The sequence below is a fragment of the Misgurnus anguillicaudatus genome, chromosome 25 (assembly GCF_027580225.2).
Source record: "Misgurnus anguillicaudatus chromosome 25, ASM2758022v2, whole genome shotgun sequence".
Lineage (NCBI taxonomy): Eukaryota > Metazoa > Chordata > Actinopteri > Cypriniformes > Cobitidae > Misgurnus > Misgurnus anguillicaudatus.
The window spans coordinates 31842489-31870366 of NC_073361.2; the positions used below are offsets into that span (position 1 = coordinate 31842489).

Below are 27878 nucleotides of genomic sequence, written 5' to 3' on the forward strand. Positions count from 1 at the left end.
CACCAATGATAAGTGAAACTCACCCACAGCACTCTTGTACACACTTCACGTGATTTTCAATGGACTTAGCCGCCTGGCTTCGGCTCCCTCGTGAGGGTAGTTGGGCGGTGTTCTTGCCACCGAGGAGAATAGGTTGATTCACAATTGTAATACTCACAGCCCCGGTATGTTCTTTATTACTTCTCTGGCTCACCCACGCTCTCTGTACCCGCAGGGCCAACTGACCTGATGGCAGACGGTTTTCCCAACCGATGTGTCTCGTCCGTGCTTCCGGTCGATCCGCGGCTCGCCCACACTTTCCTCTTCGGTGGGGCCAGGGACCTTAAACACACGTAGAACATACACCAAGCAACTCCTTTTCTGGGTACTTCACATAACACACAACGGTTGTTACTCACTCTTCGTTGTCAATATATTCCTACATCAATGGACTCGATGACTCTGTATCTGCCCACTCACGAGTGAAATCACCCAATAACTAGGGATGGCTAACGCGAAACAGTCGTTCCGAAGCTTTGCGAGATCCCGAAGCGCAGATGTGTCGAAACACTGATTCGAAGCGTGATTCAAAACACCCATGTCACGTGACTATGACCAAACGAAGCCTCGAAGTGTTTCACTAAGTGTTTCATCAGGTGTGGTCTGCCGAATCAGCGTTTGATTGGCACAGTCGGGAACAAACAACACAATCGCACATCTGTATAAAAGTGAAATAAACGCATATTGACCTTGTGGGTTTTGTGAGAGGAGTTTTTCAAAGGCTGGAGAAATTATCTGTAAAAAATGAAGTAGGCTAAGTCCTTCCACACACAGCAGATATTTATATGTGACATGGTGGCTTGATATATTTTAATAATTTCTTATTGTTTAGGTGGTATTTATCTCTATTCAATTTATTTATTAAATAGACCAGCTTATAGTTATTGACAATGATGAGCCTAAAAGCTCATGTAGTTGTCAAACAGATGTTAAAACAACAAAAAATATGTAACTTCATTGTGACGACAGTAATAGTAATGCGTTTCCCGGGATTCGATCCAAAGGGTTGTTGTATGAGAGTCGACGACACTATCCACTCTCCCACCCGATAACTTGTGTTAAATAATCAACATGTGGGATACAATTTGTCAGCGATCGTCTAAAACCTTGTCAAGGCTGCGCTATGGCTATACGTGCAAATGACCACTAGGTGTCACTATGGAGGCGGTTTCGAACTATGTTTCAAAGCCTCGACACAATTGATTCAACTGTTTCAGTGCTTCACGAAGCCTCGCTCTGCCCATCACTACCAATAACTCTTCGCCCGGTCGCCTTCCGTCTCTTATTTCCCCAAGGGAATCGATCAAGGCCAGCACAAAGCGTCTGCACAGCAGTAACACAGCACACACAAAGTACACCAAAGCACCCCGTTTGATGTCTTCAAAGGTCTATTTATACTCTGCCTCTCTTCCTTATCGGCCTATCAGCAACCCCTGCGTAAATCACTCTCACCTGTGCGTAATCGGGCTTGATTTCGTGTTCGGGGAAACCCCGGAAATTCCGGTGTTCAGAGTAATCGTCCGGGCGGAACCCTCGTCGGGCGGAACCCGTCTTCCACACTTTTGGTTCCGCCCTCACAGATCGTCACCTGTGACATATAGCCAGCTATTCCAGTATCAGTTGTACACTTTATATTGAGAATCCAAATGAAGACGATGAAGAAATTCATTTGTGTTTGTGTGTTTTGTAATGATGTTGTGTTATAAAATGTTTGTGTCAGACAGTTATAAAGACTCAGAGCACTGAAGCATGTGATGATAATGCAAAGTGTTTGTCTATGGAAATAAACTCAACACACATCAGAGCTTTATCTTCATAGAAACACATTATACAGTCTGGATTAATAACACATTGAGATTAGATGAGAAGATTTGGATATCAGGAGCGTTTATGATGTCTTGTGTGTCTCTGTGTCTTCAATATTGTGAAGTTCAAATGTCACAGGAGTGACGATCTTTTAGGTGGAACCAAAAGTTGGGAAAGTTTGGTTCCGCCCGGATGTTTCCGCCCGGACCGGGAAGAGAAAACACCGGACATCCGGTAGCATCGCGAGGGCTGTAATCAGCCAAACTACGTACAGCTGTGAGTTATTTAGAGGAGCGCCGGGTGATTGGACGATGGCAACACCCAGGAGAGTATTTAAGAGCAGTTTAAACCACAGTTTGTGTGCTTGTTATCCCTGTTGGTGGTGTGTATCGTAGCGCTGAGTTGGGCTCGCCGGATACGCTATTTGGATTGCTGTACTCGCTCTCTCTCTCGTTTTGGATTGTAGACTTACGTTGATGAAGATATCGAAGACCTTATAGGTTGAAGATCAAACGGATACTGATTTTGGGTGAGAGAAACGAAGGAAGAAGAAACGTACCATTGTGAGTATACACCTGTGGAAAAGTGGTGTTGGTGGCTGGAAACCGCCATGTCTATGCGTCTGGAGTCGTTGCAAGTGTGAAATCAACCTAGGGGAACGTGGGACGAAGAAAGTACAGTAGTTGTGAGTAACCGAATCCCTTTATGGAAGTGTTGTGCATGTACTTGACTTGTATATCTTTTTGAGTGTTTCCAAAAGAGAGTGGGTGGCCCTACCCCTGAACCAGCGTGGTGGGTGAGCCGAAGGGTCCTTGTGTTGAAACAGCTACAGTGACGAAAACAAACACTAGGCCGTGTTACCATCTCCATATTCTCGCCCAGAGCGAAGTGAAGGAAGACGGGTGTCTATTGTGTGCACGGAGTGTGGTGGGTGAGTCTTTGGATGTAGGAATTTTCACTTGAAGTGGTGCTGTGTAATGCTGTGTATTTGCAGTGAGATTGCTGTGTCTTGTCAGACGTAACCCCGCCTCCAGTCACTCGTCCCGGGACGACGAAGAGGAAAGCGGTCCTAGAGTAAAACCTGTATATGATTATGCTGTGAGAGTGTTTCAGTCTTAAAAACACGGAGTGGCATCTCGAAGTATTTTCGCAGCCAAACGCTTGGCGGACTTGTGTTTAGGAGTGGCGGTGAAGAACTGTGCAACTGGCGTTGTGTGAGTATTACATATAATATTGCTACCTTACCTGTGTCTTTTCATCATCGCAGAGCTTGAGGTGAAGGAGATCCGCCGCCCCGAGGTATCGACGAAAGGGCGCCCCGGTCCAGTTTTCGATTGACCAACGGGTCTCGAGGAAAGGGCAGCGCTCGACCCAGCGTGCCGGCGTGACGTTCTCGCCCCTCTGTAGACCAACGAGCTCGCCGAGAGGGTCTTGGTCCCCGGCGTCATATAGAAACCACTGTCCAGTTGACGCATTGCGTAGCCAGCTATCGTAAGTCCGCCACCCTGTAAAATACCGCATAACCTGTTAAGTCTGCCGATCAACAGGGACGAGGAGTGTGTTGTGAGAACTGTGCAGAGAACCATACCTACCCCGAAGCTGTAGTCAGCGAAGAGTTGTCGTCTGTGGAGGGAGAGAGAGCCAGCGTGAACGCCGAGATACCGAGCTGTGAAGAGAGCCATACCTATCAGAAGCTGTCAGCGCAGAGGTGAGAGAACCAATTGAAAACAATTCACTGTGTCCCTGTGTCCCAGCCGTCGTCTGTGGAGAGAGAGAGAGCCAGCGTGAACGCTGGGATACCGAGCTGTGAAGAGAGCCATACCTACCGGAAGCTGTAGTCAGCGCAGAGGTGAGAGAACCACTTGAAAACGATTCGCTGTGTCCCTGTGTCCCAGCTGTCGTCTGTGGAGAGAGAGAGCCAGCGTGAACGCTGAGATACCGAGCTGTGAAGAGAGCCATACCTACCCAGAAGCTGTAGTCAGCGCAGAGGTGAGAGAACCAATTAAGAGCGATTCACTGTGTTTGTGTGCCCCAGCTGTCATCTGTGGAGGAAGAGGGAGAACAAGCGTGAGCACTAAGGAAGCGAGCTGTGAAGGAAAGCCATACGTACCAGAAGCTGTAGTCAGCGACGAGGTGAGAGAACCATTGGAAATCGATTCATTGTGCCTTTGTGTCCCAGCTGTCATCTGTGGAGGAGTAGAGAGAACAAGTGTGAGTGCTAAAGAAACGAGCTAGGAAGGAAAACCCATACTTACTAAGAAGCTGCAGTCGGTGAAGAGGTGAGAGAACCCTTCGAGATCGATCCACTGTGTCCTCGTGTCCCAGCTGTAGTCTGTGGAGAGAGAGAGAACAGGGAAGGAGAGTGAGTCGACCAACAAGGAGCTGTGTGAGATAGGCGGTGAAGCGCCGTGAGCTACATACAGGTACACGGACAGGAAAAAGTCTATACCAACACTGATTTTATTTATTCTGCCTCCAGGAAGGAAGAGGAGTGCGCCACGGGCAGAAGGAACCAGAGGCGGGAGCCTGTTCCTCGACGCAACCCCCCCACCCTCTGTCACTCATTCGGCCGTGGCCCCCTGGAGGGCAGAGCCTGACATTAGTTTTAATTTCCCTTTCCCCAATTCCCAGTACATTTTAAATATTTAAATAAATAAAGAATATTGTTTTATACTTACCTGTCCTCGTTGTTGTCTGGACCTCCTCGAGGTGGAAGTTGAGAAGGGGCGTGGCTTAGAAATTAGCAGCCAGCCCCTGGCTTGTGACACAAACATTCAGTAAATGTGTTTTAATACAGACAGACATGTGTCTTTAAATTCACTTTTATTCTTGTTACATGTGTTTACACTTCTTCACAAGTCTATGATGTATGAATATTTGCTGTGATATGATGTGTTTGTTATAGAGTCAGAGTTAGTGAAGCGTTCAGAGGTTTTTGTACAGCTGCTCGATTGGTTTCTATCACTGTGGTACACATTCGGCCCCGGCACGAGACTCGACGTCGGCAGTAAGTACAAAAATTATATAATAAAATAATTTTAGATAGATTTTTTAGCATGTGGTTATATTCTGAAGCATTTATTTATCTTCTATTTATTATTTTTAATTCTTAGTAAGAGTGTTTTGAATATAAATCAAGATCTTTTAAAGACTGCGTGTCATTCAGTAAACTTATTGTTATTTAAATTCATTAGTCGAGAGGAAAAATCAAACACCTCAGTATTAAAATTATTATCATGCAGGGTTAAATGTGTTAGTTTTCCAGACAAAAGTCAAAACAATAAGAATTACTCATTTGTAATTTCTTGCATGGAAAATTAAATTAGACGTCATTTAAAGTGTTTTATTTGTAGGTGTTTTATTTTTATGGTAAAAAATTAAATGTGTTATATTTTTGTATGATTTTTTCTAGTCTGAAGTCATCGTGTTTTGAGAATACATGTTCTGAATTTCAAGAACAAGTTCAAATACAAATGTATTTGTCTTTATTAATATTAACACATTTTGAGATCCGGGTGTCTAACAGCGGCGCTACTTAAATTTTTGTTGTGTGGCGTCGCAGACTCGCTTCACATAAACACGTGATAACAGAAGACATCTCGAGTCTCTGTTACTGGACCAAATAAATTCAGTATTCATTTATAGTGAACTTCATGAATAACTCCAAGCACTGACAAGAAATTGTGGTATTTTGATATTTTATGTATTTGCGAGATGCTTTAATATGAAGTGATTTACAATGCAAGATATTGTAGAGATTTTGGGAATCAAAGTCATGACCTTGTTGTTACTGCACTTGAGTCACAGAAAACAAATGTTCATATAAAATATTATTTTATTATTACTGTGTTTGTATTATAAGTGAAGTGCATTAACAGAGTAAATGATATTAACTGATGATATGATATTAAACTCAAAAACAGAATATATATATTATTATTTATTTGATTTCTTTTTAATTTATTTTTCTCTGTGTATCTGTGTATGTCAGGTGTAAGTCGTCCTAAAGTGATCGTCCTGCCGCCGTCCAGTGAAGAGATTTCCAGCAAGAAGACAGCAACAGTGATGTGTGTGGCCAGCAATGGTTTCCCTTCAGACTGGAGTCTGAGCTGGAAAGTGAATGGGAAGATGTCAGGATCTCAGGAGAACAGAGCTGGAGTCCTACAGAAAGACGGCGGTCTGTACAGCTGGAGCAGCAGTCTGACTCTCACTGAACAAGAATGGATCAACAGAGACTCAGTGATCTGTGAGATCAGTCGGGAAGGTCAGACAGTCACTGGAGAAGTGAAGAAAGATCTGTGTTCTGAGTAGATCCTCTCTTCTTCTCATCTCTTCTTCTCATTCATGTCTCACATCAACAGTTTGTGTCTCTGCTTTATTCATTCTGTCTGCTTTAATAAAGAAATATTAAATATTGCTTCTTTGTCTTGTGATTTCTTTTGAATTTGAACAATGAGTATATTGATCATTGGCTCGTGTGTTTGTTTATAAATAAACTTCACTCAATGAAGCATGAAGACATCTGCAGATGTAGTTTATATTTATCTTTCAAACTCTTGTGTATGAACATCTGCTCTGTTCTGAGAGGAACTGAATCTCTTCATCCTGAAGATACAAATATGAGTTGAACTCTCAGTTTCACTCTTTGACTCTTTATTCTCTGAAATGAGACGCTGATGAGTTTAACTGATGGATGAAGAAATGAGCTTTGATCAGATTCAACACTTCACAATGAGTCTGATCTCAGAAGTCAGATTAATATATTGAATATTTAGAGAAGTTCAAATGAAGAAATGTTTTTAACCTGCACTTCAACATTCAAGATTTATTTCTCACATCCACAGATTTAGAAATATACAACTTTCCAGGTGTGTGTGCGCTATCTCTCTCTCTCTCTCTGTGTGTGTGTGTGTGTGTGTGTGTGTGTGTGCAGCTGCAGTATCTGACAGGTTTATGTGCGCAGTCTGATGGAGGTTTTTGTACGACTCTTTATCACTGTGTGAACACTGGACCACCGTGTGCACTCTGACAGTAATAATCTCCTGCATCTTCAGTTTGAACTTCACTGATGCTCAGAGTAAAATCTGTGTTTGATCCACTGCCACTGAATCTTGATGAAATTCCAGACTCAAGGTTATTTGCAGCATATATCAGGAGTTTAGGAGCTTCTCCAGGCTTCTGTAAGTACCAGGATAGAAAGTGATAACCTGAGCTCTCATAGACTTCAGGGTTAGTTTTACAGGTGATAGTAACTGTGTCTCGTAGATGAACAGATTTGACTGCAGGTGTCTGAATGACGGTCACTTCACCTCTTGATTCTACATAAAGAAAATAAAAATATGAGTAAAGATTCAGAATGAATGAATTATTTAGCACAGAGGATGAAGTTTAATCAGATGAATTTTAATGTTGTTCTCACCTCTGAAACAGAAACAAGTTAACATCCAGATGAAGATGCTGATGAAGGTCATGGTGACTGTGAGTTTAGATTTCTGATGATGAACTTCTGATGCGTCTATAAAAAATCAGTTCTTTCCAATGCAAAGAGTCTCTATGCAAATTTATCTTTAGTATCTTTTCACAGATCATCAGGCTGTGCCTTATTAAAATACTTTCATTATTTTAAGGGATTGATAAACATCATCAAACCCCAAATTAAACAAAACTATGAAAATCTAACCAATGCATGGACTTACAGATTTCTACAAACTAAAATTAATGTAGAATAATTTTCAAATTTTTATGCATTTAAAGGTGCCCAAGAAACTGTATTTACCTCATTATATCTTAATTATTTGAGCTCTGTATATGCTATATCATGAGCTTCAAACAGTAATGTTTCCTCAAGTCCACCAAAAAACAGGCCAATCTCAACATAACATCAACAGTGACGTAACAGTCGAGATGTTCACCCCCATCATGTCTATTTACCCGCTCATGTTCTAGACCAGCCGGACGTAAACAGCAGAATCATTAATTAATTTTTTTCATGTATTGAGAAGAATACTAAATACTGTATTGATTGAGAATAACTAAATGGCATAGATTTATGACGACCTATTAACGCAAATGTTTATATTCATTCCTGCCTGTGTTTTCATATAATTATACTAAATACTATCTTAACTAAAGTGTGCGTGTGTTTGTGTCACTCATCTTAAGCGTGAATTCATTTTAAACTTGAGATTAGGAAGTTTTCCCTGAGTAACACGACTCACTGACAGCAGTTTGCCTTCATCCAGAAACAGCTCAAATAACACAACAGCAGTGTATAAAATCGTTCCAGGAGGCACTGTCATAATATTTCTGTCTTCATCACGGCACAGAATAATGAAATACATAAATAAGTAAGTGTTTGTCATTTAACATTTAAATAAAAACTGCATGTAAACAGAGGTGAAGAGGTTAGCTCCTGTTTTAAATTATTGCTGCCATGTACTGGCTTAGACCTATTCAGTCTTGAGATGTCAGTCATTTTGTTTACACATTGTATATGGTGTGTAATAAAGTGAATGTTTATCAAGAAATATTATTCTTTTACAATTCTTTTAAATGTGGGGTATTATTTTAATCTGTGCATAATTTATTTGAATTAATGTACACATCATGCAGTTAATTTGATTATTGACAGCCCTAAAAATACATGATTTAATTTTAGACAGGGTTTATACTACTCCCAGACTGTTTGAGCTGCCTTCATTTAAAAACATCTTGTACTGACATATCTTAACATATATATCAGTGTTATTGTTTTGTCTCAAGATGCACACCAGTATTGTTTTTTGTAAGGTTTGTTTGTAAAAACGACTTAAATGTCCTAATAGAAAGGCCTAGTCCTGGATTAAATTTAAACCCTGTCCGGGAAACTGACCTTATAATATAGCTCTATTATCTATTTTAGGTTGCTTACTGTATGTGCACAAGCTGTCTCTGGGGTTGTATTCTTTAAAATATTACACCTTTGTACCTAAAGAGTGCATATAATGGGTACAAATGTACCTAAATGGTAAATATTACCAGTGACAGCTTTTCTACCTTTTATTCTAAGAGTGTAGGGCCTAAAATGTGCTCAAGCCCAGGGAACCCAACCCCAGTAAGTCCTGATGACGTTACTTTGTTACTAAAGGGCTCTAGTATTGTGATTTTAGTGCTAGCAAGCTAAAGTTAGCATGTTTCCAAATCGTCCATTCCACCTTTAAATGCTTGATATGAACAAACAGAGCTCATAAACAGCTGTTCAGATTGGGCAACAAATAACTTTTCAAATGATATTTCACAGTATAAATAATTTAGTAAGTGGCATCCGTTATAATTTCTGAAATAAAAATTCCTATATTGCATTTAAATCCTGGGGTCTGATCACAAACTTTCTATGGGGTTAAGGTCAGGTGAGTTTGTAGCCAATCAAGAACAGGGATACCATGGTCCTTAAACCAGGTACTGGTAGCTTTGTCACTGTGTGCTTGCTCTACAGTATATTCAGTTTGCATGAGAAGCAGTCATGATGAAGTGCTTCATAAGATCTGTGATGTTTGATCTGAGCTCTCTCCTGAAGATCACTCCTGATGTCCTAACATCTCACATTTGTGTTGAAGTCCTTTATTTATCAGTCTCAATAATCAAAACCTCTTTGCTGAAGTGTTAACCTTTTAAAAATAGTTCAGAGTTGTTTAAAACTTTAGAAAAAGTGCTGAAAGTAAACTGAAGTTGATGTGGTTTGAAGATGTTAAGAGGAGACAGAGCTGAGAGGATCAGAATCACTCAACACTACCAATGCAAATCTGATCTTCACATCTCACATTTACTGTTTGTTTAAATGCTGTGAACCTGAACACTTTCACTTCTCAATAGAGTCTGTTAGTAAGTTATGAATTTCTTATGAACTGACAGGAACAGGACTGATGTTGTTCTCTTTCTTTATCAGAAATAATAAGCACACAAGAACATCTGAATGAAACTACAGCTACACAATATTAAAGTATGATTCATAATTATAAACTGATAGCAGACATCACATGTACATCTAAAATCAGCCCTTCTTTTACCCAAACCTAAATAACACCAGAGACCAATATGAACTGAGATCAGATATTCAAATTGTTAAAGAATTAAAGTTGACATTGACCACCAGTTACTCCTGAAATGTCAACACAACACCATGAGATGGCTTTTTACAATCACTTTTATGTCTTTTTACGTGTGTGCGTGTGCGCGTGTGTGTGTGTGTGTGTGTGTGTGTGCAGCTGCAGTATCTGTCAGGTGTATCTGTGCAGTCTGACTGATGGAGGTTTTTGTACGACTCTTTATCACTGTGTGAACACTCTTGTGCTACCACTGGGACCGTGTTCACTCTGACAGTAATAAACTCCTGTATCCTGAATCTGAACTCTACTGATGCTCAGAGTAAAATCTGTACCACGCAGTTCTCCTTCTGCACTGAATCGATCTGAAGTGTAACCTTTAAGTTTATTTACATAATAAATTATGAGTTTAGGAGCTTCTCCATGTTTCTGCTGAAACCAATATAAACCTCCATGATTTATTTCACGATCAGTTGTACACTTTATATTGACGGTTTGTCCAACAGAAACAGATTGATCTTTACTCTGAGTTACAGTAACTCCTCTGGATTCTGTTGAGAAGAAAATGATGTTTAATGAAATATAAAAGAGTCAAAAACATTCAACTTAACAACAAGCTTTCACTTCTGTTACCTGGAATAAAAACTCCCAGAATCCAAATGAAGACGATGAAGAAATTCATTTGTGTTTGTGTGTTTTGTAATGATGTTGTGTTATAAAATGTTTGTGTCAGACAGTTATAAAGACTCAGAGCACTGAAGCATGTGATGATAATGCAAAGTGTTTGCTCAACTCTTACTCTCCACAGGGGGCGCTGGTGAGCTGGACACTGGATGGGTCAGAGGTCACTGACGGGATTCAGACCAGTGCCGAGAGCGAGCAGGACGGCCGATACAGCCGTGAAAGTGTCCTGACTCTCAGTAAAGCACTCTGGGAAGAGGCGGAGGTGTTCGTCTGCAGAGTAATACATGATGAAACTCTTCACAAGGTCTCCATACGTAAGAGTCGCTGTTAGAAGATCTGAGTGTTGATGTTTGTCCAGCTGAAGATCTCTCATATATCTGATGATCTGTGTCAGACTCATGTCAGTCTACTCGTACACATCTGATCATTTACACTTTTATAACTCTCACATTATCTCTTGTGTTTGCTGTTACATTCAATAAAGATTTTGAAGACGTTACATTTGTGTTCAAGAGATTTTCTCTTGAATTTGCTGAAGTTTTATAAATAGAGAGCACATCCAGATAAAATTAAACTAAAGTTGATGTGGTTTGAAGATGTTAACAGGAGACAGAGCTGAGAGGATCAGAATCATTCAACACTATCAATGCAATTCTGATTTTCACATCTTACATTTACTGTTTGTTTAAATGCTGTGAACCTGAACACTTTCACTTCTCATTTTATTTTTTTCTGATGTTATTAAAGATTTCAAGGGAACTTTCTATGAATTGACTAAAGCAGGACTGGTTTTGCACCCAAACAGAAACCCTACACTCTCTTAATACTAAAGTCTGTATAAAACAAGATAAATTATATCTCTTATGAATAAGACTTATGACTCAATACATCACATATTGACTTTTAAGGGACACTTCACCAATTTGCATTAAGCTTTGTATAGTTAGAACCCCAGTCATGTTTTTGAATGGTCGTGCATCATTCCTTCAGTTTCCCCTGAGACGGGAGAAATACAGATTACAGTGTTGCACTTCATTCTTTCAATGATGTAAAAATCGTCATTTTTCGTCATTGAAAGAAGGAATTGCTGTATCTTTGTCGACGGTGAAAGACTTCAGACACTCATTCCTCATTTTTCCAAGGTGGGGGCTTTTGAAAAATCTTTATGCTAAGCTAAGCTAACAGACGTTGTGGAGCGAGCAAGACTTCATGTTACAATAATAGCGGAAGGTAATCGATATGATATAGAAGAAGGTGATTTCGCAAGCGTGATGCTCTAATCTGCTATTCATTGCACCTTTATGAGCCAGAATACAGCAAAGAGCTGAGGCAGATGGAGGAACAGAAGTCCGAGGAGTAGGCCGGAGCCTTGGCTTCGGCTGCGTAGAGAAGCCCGGACTGGCTCGAGCTTGGACGGACAAGTAGTGGCTGTGCTCTCGCTGTGTGCTTTCTGTTTAACATTTCTGCATCAGATCAGGATATGGACGTTTGTTTGGTGAATGTTCCCGGGCAAGAGAGGTACTTTGCGCGAGTTTTTCACAGACGTGTTTCGGCTTACGAGTATACATATGGTGCGGTGGACACGTTTGTGTGCAGGATGCTGCATTTTCTTCTTTGGTAATATACATGTTTGGCCAAGCACTCTAAAAAATAAATGAGAAACTGAATGAAGCTTGCTCCTACCCAAGCTTCATACCATATATGGACAGCGGCATCCTGGAAACCTGGAATCCTGGAATCCTAAACTGGAAGCGACAGCCAAAGCCTGCAGGGATAAACGGACATCTGACTATAAAGTGAGTGTTTCTATTTTCTTTGTTATACTAACGTGGCATTTATGTACACAATAGCATATCTGAGCGGTGTTACGATTAATGGGAGTGGATTGCATAGATGTGCATTGTGGGAGTTGTAGTTTTCCATACAAATGTGCTCTAAAGTCACGTTCTGTCTTTTCTCGATCAAATAGGCACAAAATTCTAAATTTATGTTACATTTCGAATACAAATATGACCCACTTTCAATAAAGATTAATGTTTCTACCGATGAAAAGTCCATTTAACCTGGTTAGGGCATAAAATATACAGTTTGTATTTAAGCAATATCGCTCAAGTAGGAGTGTGATATAGCTCTATATCATCACGGCTGTGATTAGGCCAGAGGCACGAGGCCATAGGCCGAGTGCCGGAGGCAATCACAGCCGTGATGATATAGAGCTATATCACACGACTCCGAGAGCGATATTGCTTTTATACAACAGTTTGACGGCACACGTTTGAAAAACGAAAACTAGAAAACAACAACCGAGTTATTTTAAAAGCCTCTTTGTTTGAGAACTACTTCCGTTACAGATTTGAGGGCGGCCAGAATGACAGGTAAAACTTTCGGCTGCTTTGAAGCTCATAACAACTCAATGGACAGAAAAGCTGTTACTTTATATTACCGTTTCTTGGTCACAAAGTGTAGTTTTAAGATTAGTTCAGTCGAGAATGTATCTGTATTATATTTAAATCTGCAGTCGATTAGTAAAGATAGCGCCTGTTTGAACGTTTGCTTAGTGAGATTCGGTACGAATGAGAACCAAAGCATGAGCGGACATCAGTGTTCACTCGCCCCGCTGACCACCGCCCTCTCTGGGCTACATCTCTGACAGAGATACCCTGGCTCTCATGTTGGCCTTGTTTGTTTATGATCGTCAAAATGAGATCAAATCAGCAGTATTTGGTGTCATGATGAAACTATTACTTGTTTTTTAATTCATATTTAGTGTCTTTTGTGTTGTTATTGTTTTGGCGCGAGGTAAAAGTTAATAAAACTATACTTGTATAACGTTACTATTGCTTTCTCATTTATTCTTAACGTGATACGAGCACTCGATTATTATTATTAAACTTTGTTCTTGTCAGTACTATATAAAACGGTTTTTATAAGTGTCAGAGATGTTTTTGCATGCTGCTTATAAATAACGTTATACCAGTGGCGATATCTCATAACATGTTTTAATTGTCACGTCACGATAAAGTAAATGATCAATGTCCACATTTAAAAGCTGCGGTGCTTACCTGCAGTTTCACGGTGTTTTCGCGTTCTGATAAGAGATATAGCTCCAGAAAAAAATGAGTGTTTATATTCCTCTTTCCAAGTGTTAATCGTCACACGATGTGACAAGACATTTCTCCCATTAACTTTAACGTAACATCCAAGAGCGCTGATCTTTGACGGAATAACTTCCGATTGGGGATTCACAGACTGATTTATGAGCTAGTAAACTAATGAGATACACGGAGAGTGATTCAAAACAGCGCGTCTGTGTTTTTCCATTCACAGATGAGCCTGCTTAGGACCTCCATTCACTAGGTGGCGGAATGATACGAAAGGTGAAGCGGTTACAGTGCCGATATCAGCACAATATCGCATAGCTCTTAGCAAATCAGATTTGAGAACCAGAAAGAACTGTTGTATAACAAGAAATATTTCTGAATGTGGAGACAGAGTCTTATATGTAATGGTGATGATGATTTATCAGTGTCTAAACTGTTTATTTGTAATATTGACAGTAATAATGATGTTAATGTGTCTGCAGTTCCTCTTTAACTGAATGAGGTTTTTGTACGACTCTTTATCACTGTGTGAACACATCTTTACTGATTCAGGGGCGGTTTCCCGGACCAGGATTAGCTTAATCCAGGACTAGGCATTAGTTTATTTAGGAAATATAACTAGTTTTAACAAATATGCCCTTCTAAAAACATTACATGTGTGCATCACTAGCGTAGCCAGGATTCACAATGTGGGTGGGCCCAGAGAAAATCAGGTGGGCCTTAACCCAAAATGCATCTGTTATCAAAATATACAAACACACAACTACACCAGCTTCAATATATCACCATTTATTAAGAACAAAAGCCTGTATGGGCCCTATTTTAACAATCTAAGCGCAATGTGCAATAAACCAATAAGAGTCTCATCTCCTTTAAAAGCCAGTTGGTGGCGCCATCCCGATTCCATATTTTGGCAGAATTTGTAAACTAAAAAAAACTAAGCAGAGAAAGAAGACCACCAGTTTAAGATTGATATTAAAAAATTGAGTTGTTTGTATTTGTAATGAAATTGTTAGTTTTTGGTATTAAAACCTTTAAAAGTCGTTTTCTTTCAGTCATGGAAGTAAACATAGCAGGCTTTTCATTGCTGTAAATGTATTGATAGCCCAGATGATCAGTCTTACCTCAAAGAATATTTTACAAATATGCAAGAAAAGCTTTGTAATTTAAAAATACTTTAAATAGAAGCCTAATTTGTTGGGTTTTAAAAAGTTTCGTTGCAAAAAGAGATAATTCCGCTTTTTTCAGCAATCTCGTTTTTTGGTTGCATTCCAATTAATATCTATTCAACTGCAGTTGGTTTGTTTTGATTTAAACCTTCATAACTTAAAAAATACAGCTAAGTATCACTATAAAACAAAATAATAACCTGATAACATAATAATTGACAAAAATGTTAAAAATGTAGTTATATTGTTTTGCAACGAAATTCTTCATTTAAACTTGTTAAAGTTGTTTTCTTTCAGTCATGGAAGTAAAAATAGCAGTCTTTTCGTTGCTGTAAATGTATTGATAGCCCAGATGATCAGTCTTATCTCAAAGAATATTTTACAAATATGCAAGAAAAGCTTTGTACTTTAAAAATACTTTAAATAGAAGCCTAATTTGTTGGTATTTGAAGAGTTTCGTTGCAAAAATAGACAATTCCGCTTTTTTTTCAGAAATCTCGTTTTTTGGTTGTGCATTCCAATTAATATCAATTCAACTGCAGTTGGTTTGTTTTGATTTAAACCTTCATAACTTAAAAAATACAGCTAAGTATCACTATAAAACAAAATAATAACCAGATAACATAATAATAATTTGACAAAAATGTTAAAAACGTAGTTATATTGTTTTGCAACGAAATTCTTCATTTAAACTTTTTAAATTCGTTTTTTTTTCAGTCATGGAACACGTGACATATCTGCTCCGCGCGCGCGGCCGCGAACATATATGTCGACTGTACCTGCAGGCAGCCGCTGCTGTGGCATTCATCTGAAGCTTTGGGTAGTGCTGTGACGGATCCGCGGTTTGGCTCGCATGCGATTTGCGGATTAATATGCAATTTAAATAGGGTACGTTTATCATTAACGTGTTTCTTAATGATAAGAATAATAGTACATATGAAAAGTTCCAATCAGGATTCAGGCCCCACCATAGCACAGAGACAGCGTTGCTTAGAGTTACAAATGACCTCCTATTAACATCCGATCGTGGTGAAATCTCAATTCTTATATTATTAGACCTTAGTGCAGCCTTTGACACAATAGATCATACAATCTTACTCAATAGACTAGAAAACTATGTTGGTATCAGTGGTCAGGCGCTAGCCTGGTTTAGGTCGTATCTAACCAATCGCTATCACTTTGTTTATGTAAACGAGGAAGAGTCATATCACTCCCTGGTTAAATACGGTGTACCGCAGGGATCGGTTTTAGGTCCTATCCTGTTCTCGTTATACATGTTACCTCTAGGAGACATTATCAGGAAACATAACATAAGTTTTCACTGCTATGCGGATGATACCCAGCTTTACATCTCCTCACATCCCAGCGAAACACACACGTTTTCTAAGCTAACAGACTGTCTTAGCGATGTTAGTGACTGGATGGCACATAACTTTCTTAAGCTGAACTCCAATAAGACAGAGATACTTATTATTGAACCGAATCGCTACAAACATAATATGTCAGATTACAAGTTGAACATAGATGGCTGCACTGTGGTGCCATCTTCCACGGTTAGGAACTTAGGTGTGATGTTTGACAGCAACTTATCCTTCGATAGTCATATCGCCAACGTCTGCCGCACAGCATTCTTCCATCTTAGAAATATCTCGAAAATACGCCATATACTGTCCACATCTGACGCAGAGAAGCTTATCCATGCTTTTATGACCTCTAGAATAGACTATTGTAACTCGCTACTCGGGGGATGCCATGCAAATCAAGTAAACAAGCTGCAGCTAGTTCAAAACGCTTCCGCAAGGGTACTTACTCGATCTAAAAAGTATGACCACATAAGCCCAATTCTGGCATCTTTACACTGGCTACCAGTTAAATATCGCATACAATTTAAAATATCACTAATCACCTACAAAGCTTTAAATGGCCTAGCACCCTCATATCTTAGAGAATTACTATCAGAATACAATCCATCACGCACACTACGGTCACAAAATTCTGGTCTCTTGATTATCCCTAGACTATCAAAAGTGTCTAAAAGTGGAAGGTCATTTTCCTACTTAGCCCCTAAGCTCTGGAATGATTTACCAACCGATGTCCGAGAATCAGACACAGTCGATAATTTTAAATCTAGACTTAAAACTTTTCTCTTCAACAAAGCATTCGCATAATTTGTCTAGTAAAAGTACTTAACTCGAAATAGTTATCTGTACGGAACAAAGCACTCGCGGTCATAACACAGACCAACCAAATAAATAAATAAATAATCTTATCTTAACCTATAGTCGGATTGCGATTTTGGAACTTTCGTGTTCTTGTGAATAGTATGCCATACAAACCCGTTTGCCACTGAACCTGCATTAACGACGACAGTGGGGCCTCCAGCCTTAGTCAAACGGGTTGGCACGTATGGTTGGGTTGTGATTTTGGCGCTTTCTTTGTATTGCAAATAGTATGCCATACAGACCCGTTTGCCACTGAACCTGCATTAACGACGACAGTGGGGCTTTTGGCCTTAGTCAAACGGGTTGGCACGTATGGTTGGGTTGTGATTTTGGCGCTTTCTTTCTATTGCGAATAGTATGCCATACAGACCCGTTTGCCACTGAACCTGCATTAACGACGACAGTGGGGCCTCCAGCCTTAGTCAAACGGGTTGACACGTATGGTCAGGTTGCGATGTTGGCGTTTTTTCGTGATCTTGTAAATAGTATGCAATATAGACCCGTTTGCCACTGAACCTGCATTAACGACGACAGTGGGGTTACGGCCTTAGTCAAACGGGTCGACAGGTTTCATTTTCTCTTAAAAATCGGAAGGTGACCCTTAGTTACCATATATACTGTCGCAGTGGGCCCCCAATTTGCAAAATCCTCAACTGTGGATAATATAATTATGCTGCAATAGTTAGTCTGTCTGAAACTAAGATGATTCAACCACATCACTGTGTGACACTTGCATTACATGTGAACGGCCCCTACGCTAATATGATTTTGTTTTTCTCTCCCTGTCTCGTCCCTGGGTCCCATTGACCCTGAGGACAATGGGACAAACAGACCCAGTTCCTGTAGATGTGAAAGTCGGCACACCTCTGATCTACTGGTCGTCCTTCAATGTGATGCCCAGCTAATGCCTGACCAACGACCACCGGCAGGACCCGCTTAATATCCGCTTAATCTCTGCTTTATCTCCTTATCCGTTAATATGTGTGTATATACATGTATATCTCCCAAGGGTTTTTCCCTCCTAGGACTTTTATTTTTATTTCCTCGGCTAAACAACCCGGGGTTTTTGTTTTTTTTCTCCTAGGGGTTTTTTTACCCCGGGGAGGTAGCCTGCTTGGGCTTAACTTAGCTTCTTCTTCTCGACGTTACATTAGTAATATGCTCGCTCATAATGTCGCGTCATAGCCGCAGCAAATTTGACTGCTTATGCTATTGTGTATTATGTTATGCTATCTGTCGTTTTTCTGTGCTTTTACTGCTTTTATTAATGTAAAGCTGCTTTGAAACAATTGAGTATTGTGAAAAGCGCTATATAAATAAAATTGAATTGAATTGAATTGAATTTCTAAGGCTTGCAATTGTTTAAATGGTTAAACAATTTAACCGCAAAAAGGCGCTCAAGTGAACAGATTTCTGTACGCACATGCGGTTCAGTGTATCCGGTCCAGCTCCAGTCAGGTCCAGAGTTGCGCTACTTTGTGTCATACTGTACTTGCCGAATTGCGCGATCCGATCGGCGTATGAAATCAAATTAATACTATAGCGGATCTAGAGTGACTGGGGAGCAGACTGCTGTGGCGCCACAAGAACCCACAGGCAAGTGACAACAAAGTACCGCGAGAGCGATTTCAGTTATCACATGGAGAAATCTGCTTTGAATCGCTCTCGCGGTACTTTGACATCACCAAGAGGTCTGCTTAGCGCCAAATGAACTCGAACCTGCAGTGTAGCTGCTCACGCGACACTGTAAACAAACAGGAATTGTCCATCTTAAGAAGTTAACGAGTGGAGCAGTGCTTCAACATGAAATCCGAGAGTTAACACGCACATGTGAGTAAACGACATTTAAATCATCAGTCCAGTTTAATAGATAAGGTTTCAAGTGCAATAAAATAAGCCCGTGATTATATCCTGATGGTTTTTAGCTGCCTTCAGCATGTTTGGTGGTACTTCACAGTGTTAAACTTCCCTTCTCTGTGTTCATTTATATATCTACGTTCAAGATGTATATGATCTTAAACTTCTGTGAGGAAATTCATGTCTGCGTTGATGTTCAGTTCAGACTTGCAAATTAAAGATAATTTTCTTCACTTTGGTTTTGGTGTCTAATATTAGGCTACATGATGGTCTTGTAATAATAAAAGTAAAAGCCTATTTTCATTTTTAGACAATGCTTGTATTATATGCAAAAAATAAGCTTTTTATATCAATGACTATGCAAATTAGAGTTAATTCATGGTCATCTTAAATGTGTATTAATTAAAAACATTTACACCATTAAATTACACATGGTAATGTTATCAATAGTTGTCAGATAATGGCTATTAAGAGTGGATATTTTTCTTCTTCAATGCATGTGTTAGCCACGGAGTGAAGATTGTAAACAGTTTCTTTAATTTTAATTAACAGTTGAGTAAGTTTTGGCCCAGAGTTAGATGTTGATTAACACTAAACCAGTCTAAAAATCAGTCCAGTTTCCCCAGCTGTAATCTCATTGGCTGTTAAAGTATTTTATTTTTCTTATAATAAACTGACATGTTGATAACACATTCAGTTTATGTGTTTATGAGTACACTTTCAGAATGCTCTGTTACATGAAGATCCATACTGTATGCATCTGTGAGTGTGGTGGTGCGTTGCGCTGGGACGAGTGAGCATAAGGGTGAGAGGGAAAAATCACAGTATACTCACTACAAAAATCTAGACTACACCACTGACCTTACTTAATGTGCAACTTTGTTTTTTTATATAAATGTTTATAATTTCTTTTTGTTATTAGAGTTTTATTTGTTACAACGAGACTTCAGACTTGACTTGGACTCAAGCTCAAAGACTTCAGACTTGACTTGGACTCGAGGTCAAAGACTTCAGACTTGACTCGGACTCGAGCTCAGAGACTTGTGAACATCTCTGGATCGGTGTAATCTCAAAGAATAATTTACAAATATGCAAGAAAAGGTTTGTACTTTAAAAATAGTTTATTTGTAACGAACAGGAGATCAATAATTTACAAACGTGCCGTTTCAGCACTAGAACAGCGTCGGGTGTTTTAAAATTTAAGCATAACATAAAAACGGTTCTCAGCTCATCATATTCACAGGTACAAAGTCATCATATATAATAATTATGTGGGGTAGCATTAATTTTTTTAAATAAATGCAATATTTGCATTTGTTTAAAGCAAAACATTTATTTACTTACCAGGCTACAGGTGAAGCAGATTTATACGCCTTCTAACGTCTCATACTCGGTCCTCATAAAGTCAAGACACTCAATAATAATGTTTTTAAACATTTTAACATTTTAATCCTTTGATTTTTTTCATATTTTAAACATTTGTGTGCTGCTGCGCATCCATGTGATAAGCAAATGCGCGTTGTCGTCCCGTAGGCGCATATTACTAACGCACTCATTAAATAACAAAAGCAATATTGCTCCATTGACTTAAGAGCAGGTTTTAGTTGGTCAGTGACGTAGTCTTTTATTTGCTTCAAAATAGCAACTCACCAACAATGCTTTCAGACCAGAAGGCTCATGGGCGCAAAAGTGGGCGCAAATGTTATCGGCAAAGACTTTTCTAGCTGCTGAATCAACACGTCATGTTCAGAATCCTCAACGGTAATGTTAAAGGGTACACCATCAAGCTGTAATAAAGTCTTCTCAGTTCTCACCGAAGGTCTTCGTGACCTTCATTCTAAGACAATGAAGCAGCGCAGCTCTCATTATTCCTTACGTGTCAGCCAACCTGGTGTTCATTTCTATGATCTGGGGTGTAGGAGGGGCGAGGAGGCTGTTCGAAATGCGCTACTTATTGCACTACTATTTACAAAATTAACTTATTCCTTATTATAATAGCAAACAAGAGTTTAATTTTTTTATTTTATAGGTCAAGTATAATTGCAACATAATTTACTCATTAGGATAACTAATAGGCTTTACTGGATAGGCAGGTGGGTGGGCCTACCTGACAGGTGGGTGGGCCAAGGCCCACCCAGGCCCACCCATAGCTACGCGCCTGGTGTGCATTTTGAGGTAAAACAAAGGGCACTGATCTATTTTAAGATATGTCAGTGCAAGTTGTTTTCAGTTTGGAGAGCTCTTAAAAGTGTTTAAGTCTATGACCAGTCGAATCCCTGTCCGGGAAACCGCCACATAGTGCTAACTCATACAGTAATAATCTCCTTCATCTTCAGTCTGATCTCCACTGATGCTCAGAGTAAAATCTGTGTTTGATCCACTGGCACTGAATCTTGATGGAGTTCCAGACTGAAGGGTGTTTGCCAGATATATCAGGAGTTTAGGAGCTTCTCCAGGTTTCTGTAAGTACCAGGATAGATAATGAGTACCTGAGTACTGATAGACTTCAGGATTCGTTTTACAGCTGATAGTAACTGTGTCTCGTAGATGAACAGATTTGACTGCAGGTGTCTGAATGACGGTCACTTCACTTCTTGATTCTACATAAAGAAAATAAAAATATGAGTAAAGATTCAGAATGAATGAATTATTTAGCACAGAGGATGAAGTTTAATCAGATGAATTTTAATGTTGTTCTCACCTCTGAAACAGAAACAAGTTAACATCCAGATGAAGATGCTGATGAAGGTCATGGTGACTGTGAGTTTAGATTTCTGATGATGAACTTCTGATGCGTCTATAAAAAATCCTCAAGTCTTTCCAATGCAAAGAGTCTCTATGCAAATGTATCTTTAGTATCTTTTCACAGCTCCCCAGACTGTGCCTTATTAAAATCCTTTCATTATTCACAATGGATTGATAACATGATCAAACCCCAAATTAAACAAAACAATGAAAATCTAACCAATGCATGGACTTACAGATTTCAACAAACACCGTTAAGGACAGTTTCTTTCTCAATACAGCAAGGCAAGGCAAGTTTATTTGTATAGCACATTTCATACACAGAGGTCATTCAAAGTGCTTTACATAGAAATGAGAAAACAAAAATCAAAGATACATGAATCTAAAATATCAATTAAATGAAAATAAATGTGATTTTAATAAAAACTGTTTAAATGTGTGAAAAAGAATAAAAGAGGAATAAAAGTATAAAACAGTTAGAAATAAGAATAAAAACAAGAGAAATAAAAAAAGAATTAAAACAGTGCATATAAAATATAGTGCAGTCAGTTCAGACGCAGCATAGTGCTCATTCAGTAAATGCATAGCTAAACAGATGTGTTTTGAGTCTGGATTTGAATGTGATTACTGTTGGAGCACATCTGATCTCCTCTGGAAGCTGGTTCCAGCTGCGACTGGCATAATAGCTAAAAGGTGACTCTCCTTGCTTTGAGTAAACACTTGGTATTTCTAGCTGATGTGATCCTAATGATCTGAGTGATCTGTTGGGTTTATATTCAATGAGCATATCAGCAATGTATTGAGGTCCACTGAGTGATTTATATACCATTAATAATACTTTAAAATCAATCCTAAATGTAACTGGTAGCCAGTTTAGAGACCTGAGGACTGGTGTGATATTTTCTGGTTCTGCTCAGAATCCTGGCAGCAGCGTTCTGAATGAGCTGGAGCTGTCTAATGGTCTTTTTGGGAAAGCCAGTGAGGAGGCCATTACAATAATCCACCCTGCTGGTGATGAAAGAATGCACACGTTTCTCTAAGTCAAAGCATCTAATTCTTGCGATATTTTTGAGATGATAATATGCTGATTTAGTTATTGCTTTGACATGACTACTGAAACTAAGGTCAGACTCCAGAATCACACCAAGATTCCTGACTTGATTTTTAGTTGTTTGACCTCTAGCATCAAGGTATGCATTCACCTTGAGAACTTCATCTTTGTTTCCAAACGCAATGATTTCAGTTTTCTCTTTGTTTAACTGAAGAAAGTTTTGGCACATCCAACTGTTAACTTCATCAATGCATTTGCACAGGGAGTCAATGGGACTGTAGTCGTTAGGGGATAGAGCTAAGTAGATCTGAGTGTCGTCTGCATAACTGTGATAGGCAATGTGGTTCTCTCTCATTATTTGGCTTAGTGGGAGCATATACAGGTTGAACAGGAGTGGGGCAAGAATTGAGCCTTGCGGGACTCCGCATGTCATGGATGTCCACTCAGATTTATGGCCACCTATACTCACATAATAACCTCTCTCTTCTAAGTATGACCTGAATCATTTTAGGACAATCCCAGAGAGCCCGACTCAGTTTTCCAGCCTGTCAAGAAGTATGTTGTGATCGACAGTGTCAAAAGCAGCACTGAGGTCGAGTAGCACCAGCACTGATAGTTTGCCTATTTCTGTATTGAGGCGAATATCATTTATTATCTTTATGAGCGCTGTCTCTGTACAGTGGTGTGGTCGGAAACCAGATTGAAAAATGTCAAAGTAACCATTGAAATTAAGAATTTGTTCAGCTGATTGAAAACAACTTTTTTAATGATCTTGCCTATGAAAGGAAGATTTGAGATTGGTCTGTAGTTGCTTAACACAGTGTTATACAGGTTGCTTCTTTTCAAGAGGGGCTTAACAACTGCAGTTTTAAGGGACTTTGGAAAAGTGATGAATTTACCACTTCTAGGAGATCTGCTTCTAAACAGTTAAAGACACTTTTGAAAAAAATGTTGGGAGTGTGTCAAGGGCACAGGTTGGTGTTTTAAGGTGCTGTACTGTTTCTTCCAAAATTTTACATCAACTGCTTCGAAATCAGACATCGTAACTACTTTCTGATGTTGTGGTCTGACTTGTCTGACGCCGGTGCAGCTCAAGGATGTGCTGATCACCTTTCTGATATTATTGATTTTCTCAGAGAAGAAGTAAGCAAACTCACTACATTTGCTGTCTGAGAGCATTTCACTTGGAATGTGACTTGGGGGGGGTTGTTAGTCTCTCTATAGTAGCAAAAAATGACACTTGCTTACACTGATAGACATCTTTAAAAAGAGCAGCTACACCTCCACCTTTCCTAGTAGTTCTGCAGCCACTCATAAAAGGAGGGGCTGTTTCATTAAGGACTGTTGCACTGTAGCTTTCTTCTAGCCATGTTTCATTTAGAAACATAAAATCCAGGTTGTTTGTAGCTATTAAGTCGCAGATAGATAGAACAGATATTTAAAAGTGCTAACTTAACAGTACAAATTTTTTTCCCTAACAGAAATCTTAGTTTGACAAGTCACAGGCAGCAGATTAGCTTGATTTGCCACACGATTTGATCTAGCCTTACGCTTTCTATCATGTACTAAAACAGAAATAGAGAAAGATATAGGCACACAGGGTTTCTGCTTTTTTTATACAATTGATACAATTTTTAGTATTATCATAGCAGGGACCCAACACACATCACTGAGAGTTGTTATCAGTTGTTTTTGGTTCACCTACAGCAGGAATCTGACTTACAGAGATGTGTAAGATATGAATGAAGTGTTCACAATGTCAATCTGATCATTACCCACTGCGCAACGTGACGTCGGAATGAGGTCTTTTCATGTAATTTTTGGACGTCCGAATCCGGTCCATAAAAGGGGTTGTTTTGTAACGCCAGGCGACGTCTTTTTCTTGACGTCTTCTGCACGTCTAAATGTTTACATCCGTAGGACCTCCGTGTAAGGAAAAAACACATGAAAAAAGCGAAAATAAATAATTGTATCTGCACTTCACCCATCCATTGCAACACCGTAACACTTCAGTCATTTCCTGCCAGCTGCGGGATTCAAACCACCAATCTCTGGGTTACAAGCAAGTCTCACTAACCACTCGGCCACACAGCCATATCTCAGCATTGTTCACATTATGAGAATACGTGAGAATATTTTCATGTTAAATTGTTAGTTTGGTCATATACTTTTAATCTAACAAACTACACATTTAATTACAGATTTTTAATTGTACATTTAGATAAATTTGTATATAATTCCAGAAAGCAGAAAAAACAGTGTATAAATAATAAAGACTATTCGTAAGTATTAATCATGTTGGTACAATAATGCTGATATTTGTAAATAAACACATTTTATAGGCCTAATCATGTAATATAGACATAGGCCTGTCATAGACGTCCAAATGACATCCAAAGAATTACCCAGTTTAAACGTTAAACGTTGCCCGTAAATATGACGTCCTAATAATGTCCAAAAAATTACCCAGTTCAAACGTCAAATGTTGCCCGTAAATATGACGTCCAAGTGGGGTCATGGTTGGACGTCCAAATAGTGGACCTAGTTTGGACGTCAAATAGATGTCCAGAATTGGTCATGGACCGACGGACCCAATATAGACATGATCTGAACGTCTATCCGACGTCCTGTGTTTAGTGGGTACATTCACAAGACACATTTGTGTTGAGAGATTTCTGTTTGATTTGAGTTTTTTTTCTGTCCACTCTTATCACCTGCATTATTTTTATCTTTCAGATCTTCATGAACACAGAGATGAGATCTGATTTAATAATAAAAATAATCACAGTGTTTATAGTACGGTCACTTTAGTAAGGTTTTGTGTCTCTCGTTAAACACTGATTTGAATTACACTGTAAAAAGTGAAAAGTTTGATCAACTAAAATTTCACTTTAGTTTCACTTTTCTTTAGGTGAAAAAAGTTTGTTCAACTTTAAAAGTTTTTTGAATTTGTAACACCAAATTCTTTAAAAAAAATTCAACAAATTTTTTTTAGGTATTACCAATTAAAGAAAATGTTAAAGTTGAACCAATTTCTCCAGTGTTATGATCAGACAGACAGTATTCAGTGATCTGATGTGATATCTACATGCAGTCAGTTAACCTACAAACGAAAAACCTTGAGTCTTAGATGTTTGATTCAATCTTTCATTCTGACTATCAAACATTCAGCTGAGATTGATTACAACAAACATTTACTTTTAGAAATTCTGTTATTTGTGTATAGTGTCACAGAGATGACTAACAACTAAATGAAATGAAACATTGTTAAGCATGAATTTGTGTTGTGTTAAATGTGTTTGTTATAGATTCAGAGTTAGTGAAGCGTTCAGAGGTTTTTGTACAGCTGCTCGGTTTGTTTCTATCACTGTGGTGGACGTTCGGCACCGGCACGAGACTGGAAGTTGGCAGTAAGTACAAAAATATCTTAATATTTACTTTCTATTGCTTTTTTAAATACAATTAAGTTAAGTATCATTCATCTTAAATTCCTTCTATTTATTCATTAATTTGTTTGTTATTAATTCTCAAGCAGGGTACTTTGAGTATTAACATTCAGACTTTGTGCCATGTTGTACTCTATTGAATCTGTTAAATGATCATAATGCCAAGTACAAAAACATAACATCAATATTTAAAGTCATTACCATGCTGTATTAATTTCGTGGATAAAATATATAAATATAATTTTGTTTTAAATGAAAACAGAATAAAATATAAAGACAAAAATTGAAAAGATTAAGCATGCAATACATTATTTATTCGTGTATATTTTTCGACTTTTCCTCTTTGTGTTCATCCGGGTATCTGACAGCTGTGTTACTTTCATGTTTTTCATGTGACTTCATATAAAACACATTTTAAAGGAAGATCTCACTTCAGTTCGGAGAATAAACCATTATATTAATTATTAATTTAAACATAACACAATACTTAATGGATAACTAAACTCAGATTTCTGGTTATTTTGTGTTTACCATGGTTTTACTACAGTAATCACGTTTTTTTTAAATGTAGTAAAACCATTGTTAATTTTCGTAAGGGAACTGTTATGTTATAAGGTGTAAGGAAGGGGTATTCGTACTATTTATTAAAGAAGAGAAGAGCCATGCATAAAACTGAAGACATGAACTCAAATGCATAAGCTTGATTGTTTTAGGTTTTAAATTTTATGATAACAAAATTGGATAGGTTATAGTCAATACTTCTTTAAAACATTATTTGATATCTACATTTTTGATTTGTTTTATTTTAATTTGTCACTTAATCTCTTGATCTTTTTCTCTGTGTATCTCTGTTTTCTCAGCTGTAAGTCATCCTAAAGTGATTGTCCTGCCGCCGTCCAGTGAAGAGATTTCCATCAAGAAGACAGCAACAGTGATGTGTGTGGCCAGCAATGGTTTCCCTTCAGACTGGAGTCTGAGCTGGAAAGTGAATGGGAAGATGTCAGGATCTCAGGAGAACAGAGCTGGAGTCCTACAGAAAGACGGCGGTCTGTACAGCTGGAGCAGCAGTCTGACTCTCACTGAACAAGAATGGATCAACAGAGACTCAGTGATCTGTGAGATCAGTCGTGAAGGTCAGACAGTCACTGGAGAAGTGAAGAAAGATCTGTGTTCTGAGTAGATCCTCTCTTCTTCTCATCTCTTCTTCTCATTCATGTCTCACATCAACACTGTGTGTCTCTGCTTTATTCATTCTGTCAGATTTTCAATAAAGAAATATTAAATATTGCTTCTTTGTCTTTGTGATTTCTTTTGAATTTGAACAATGAGTATATTGATCATTGGCTCGTGTGTTTGTTTCTAAATAAACTTCACTCAATGAAGCATGAAGACATCTGCAGATGTAGTTTATATTTATCTTTCAAACTCTTGTGTATGAACATCTGCTCTGTTCTGAGAGGAACTGAATCTCTTCATCCTGAAGATACAAATATGAGTTGAACTCTCAGTTTCACTCTTTAACTCTTTATTCTCTGAAATGAGACGCTGATGAGTTTAACTGATGGATGAAGAAATGAGCTTTGATCAGATTCAACACTTCACAATGAGTCTGATCTCAGAAGTCAGATTAATATATTGAATATTTAGAGAAGATCAAATGAAGAAATGTTTTTAACC

The 27878-nt window shown here is 38.6% G+C and overlaps 4 gene segments (V, D, J or C); 2 read left to right on the forward strand and 2 right to left on the reverse strand.

Annotated features, from left to right (window-relative positions):
* Window positions 1–4731: 4731 nt before the first annotated feature.
* LOC129425767 (Ig lambda-2 chain C region-like) lies at window positions 4732–6262 on the forward strand (the record flags this gene model as incomplete). The annotated part of the segment is given in 2 exon segments: window positions 4732–4852; window positions 5837–6262. Coding segments are annotated over 2 exon segments (441 nt in total), but the record flags the coding sequence as incomplete, so codon positions are not given.
* Window positions 6263–6822: 560 nt separating this feature from the next.
* On the reverse strand, window positions 6823–7390 carry LOC129426652 (Ig kappa chain V-III region PC 7175-like). The segment is given in 2 exon segments: window positions 6823–7163; window positions 7265–7390. Coding segments are annotated over 2 exon segments (378 nt in total).
* Window positions 7391–21260: 13870 nt separating this feature from the next.
* Window positions 21261–21837, reverse strand: LOC129425987 (Ig kappa chain V region K29-213-like). The segment is given in 2 exon segments: window positions 21261–21559; window positions 21661–21837. Coding segments are annotated over 2 exon segments (351 nt in total).
* Window positions 21838–26044: 4207 nt separating this feature from the next.
* On the forward strand, window positions 26045–27437 carry LOC129425842 (Ig lambda-2 chain C region-like; the record flags this gene model as incomplete). The annotated part of the segment is given in 2 exon segments: window positions 26045–26165; window positions 27062–27437. Coding segments are annotated over 2 exon segments (441 nt in total), but the record flags the coding sequence as incomplete, so codon positions are not given.
* Window positions 27438–27878: the final 441 nt, after the last annotated feature.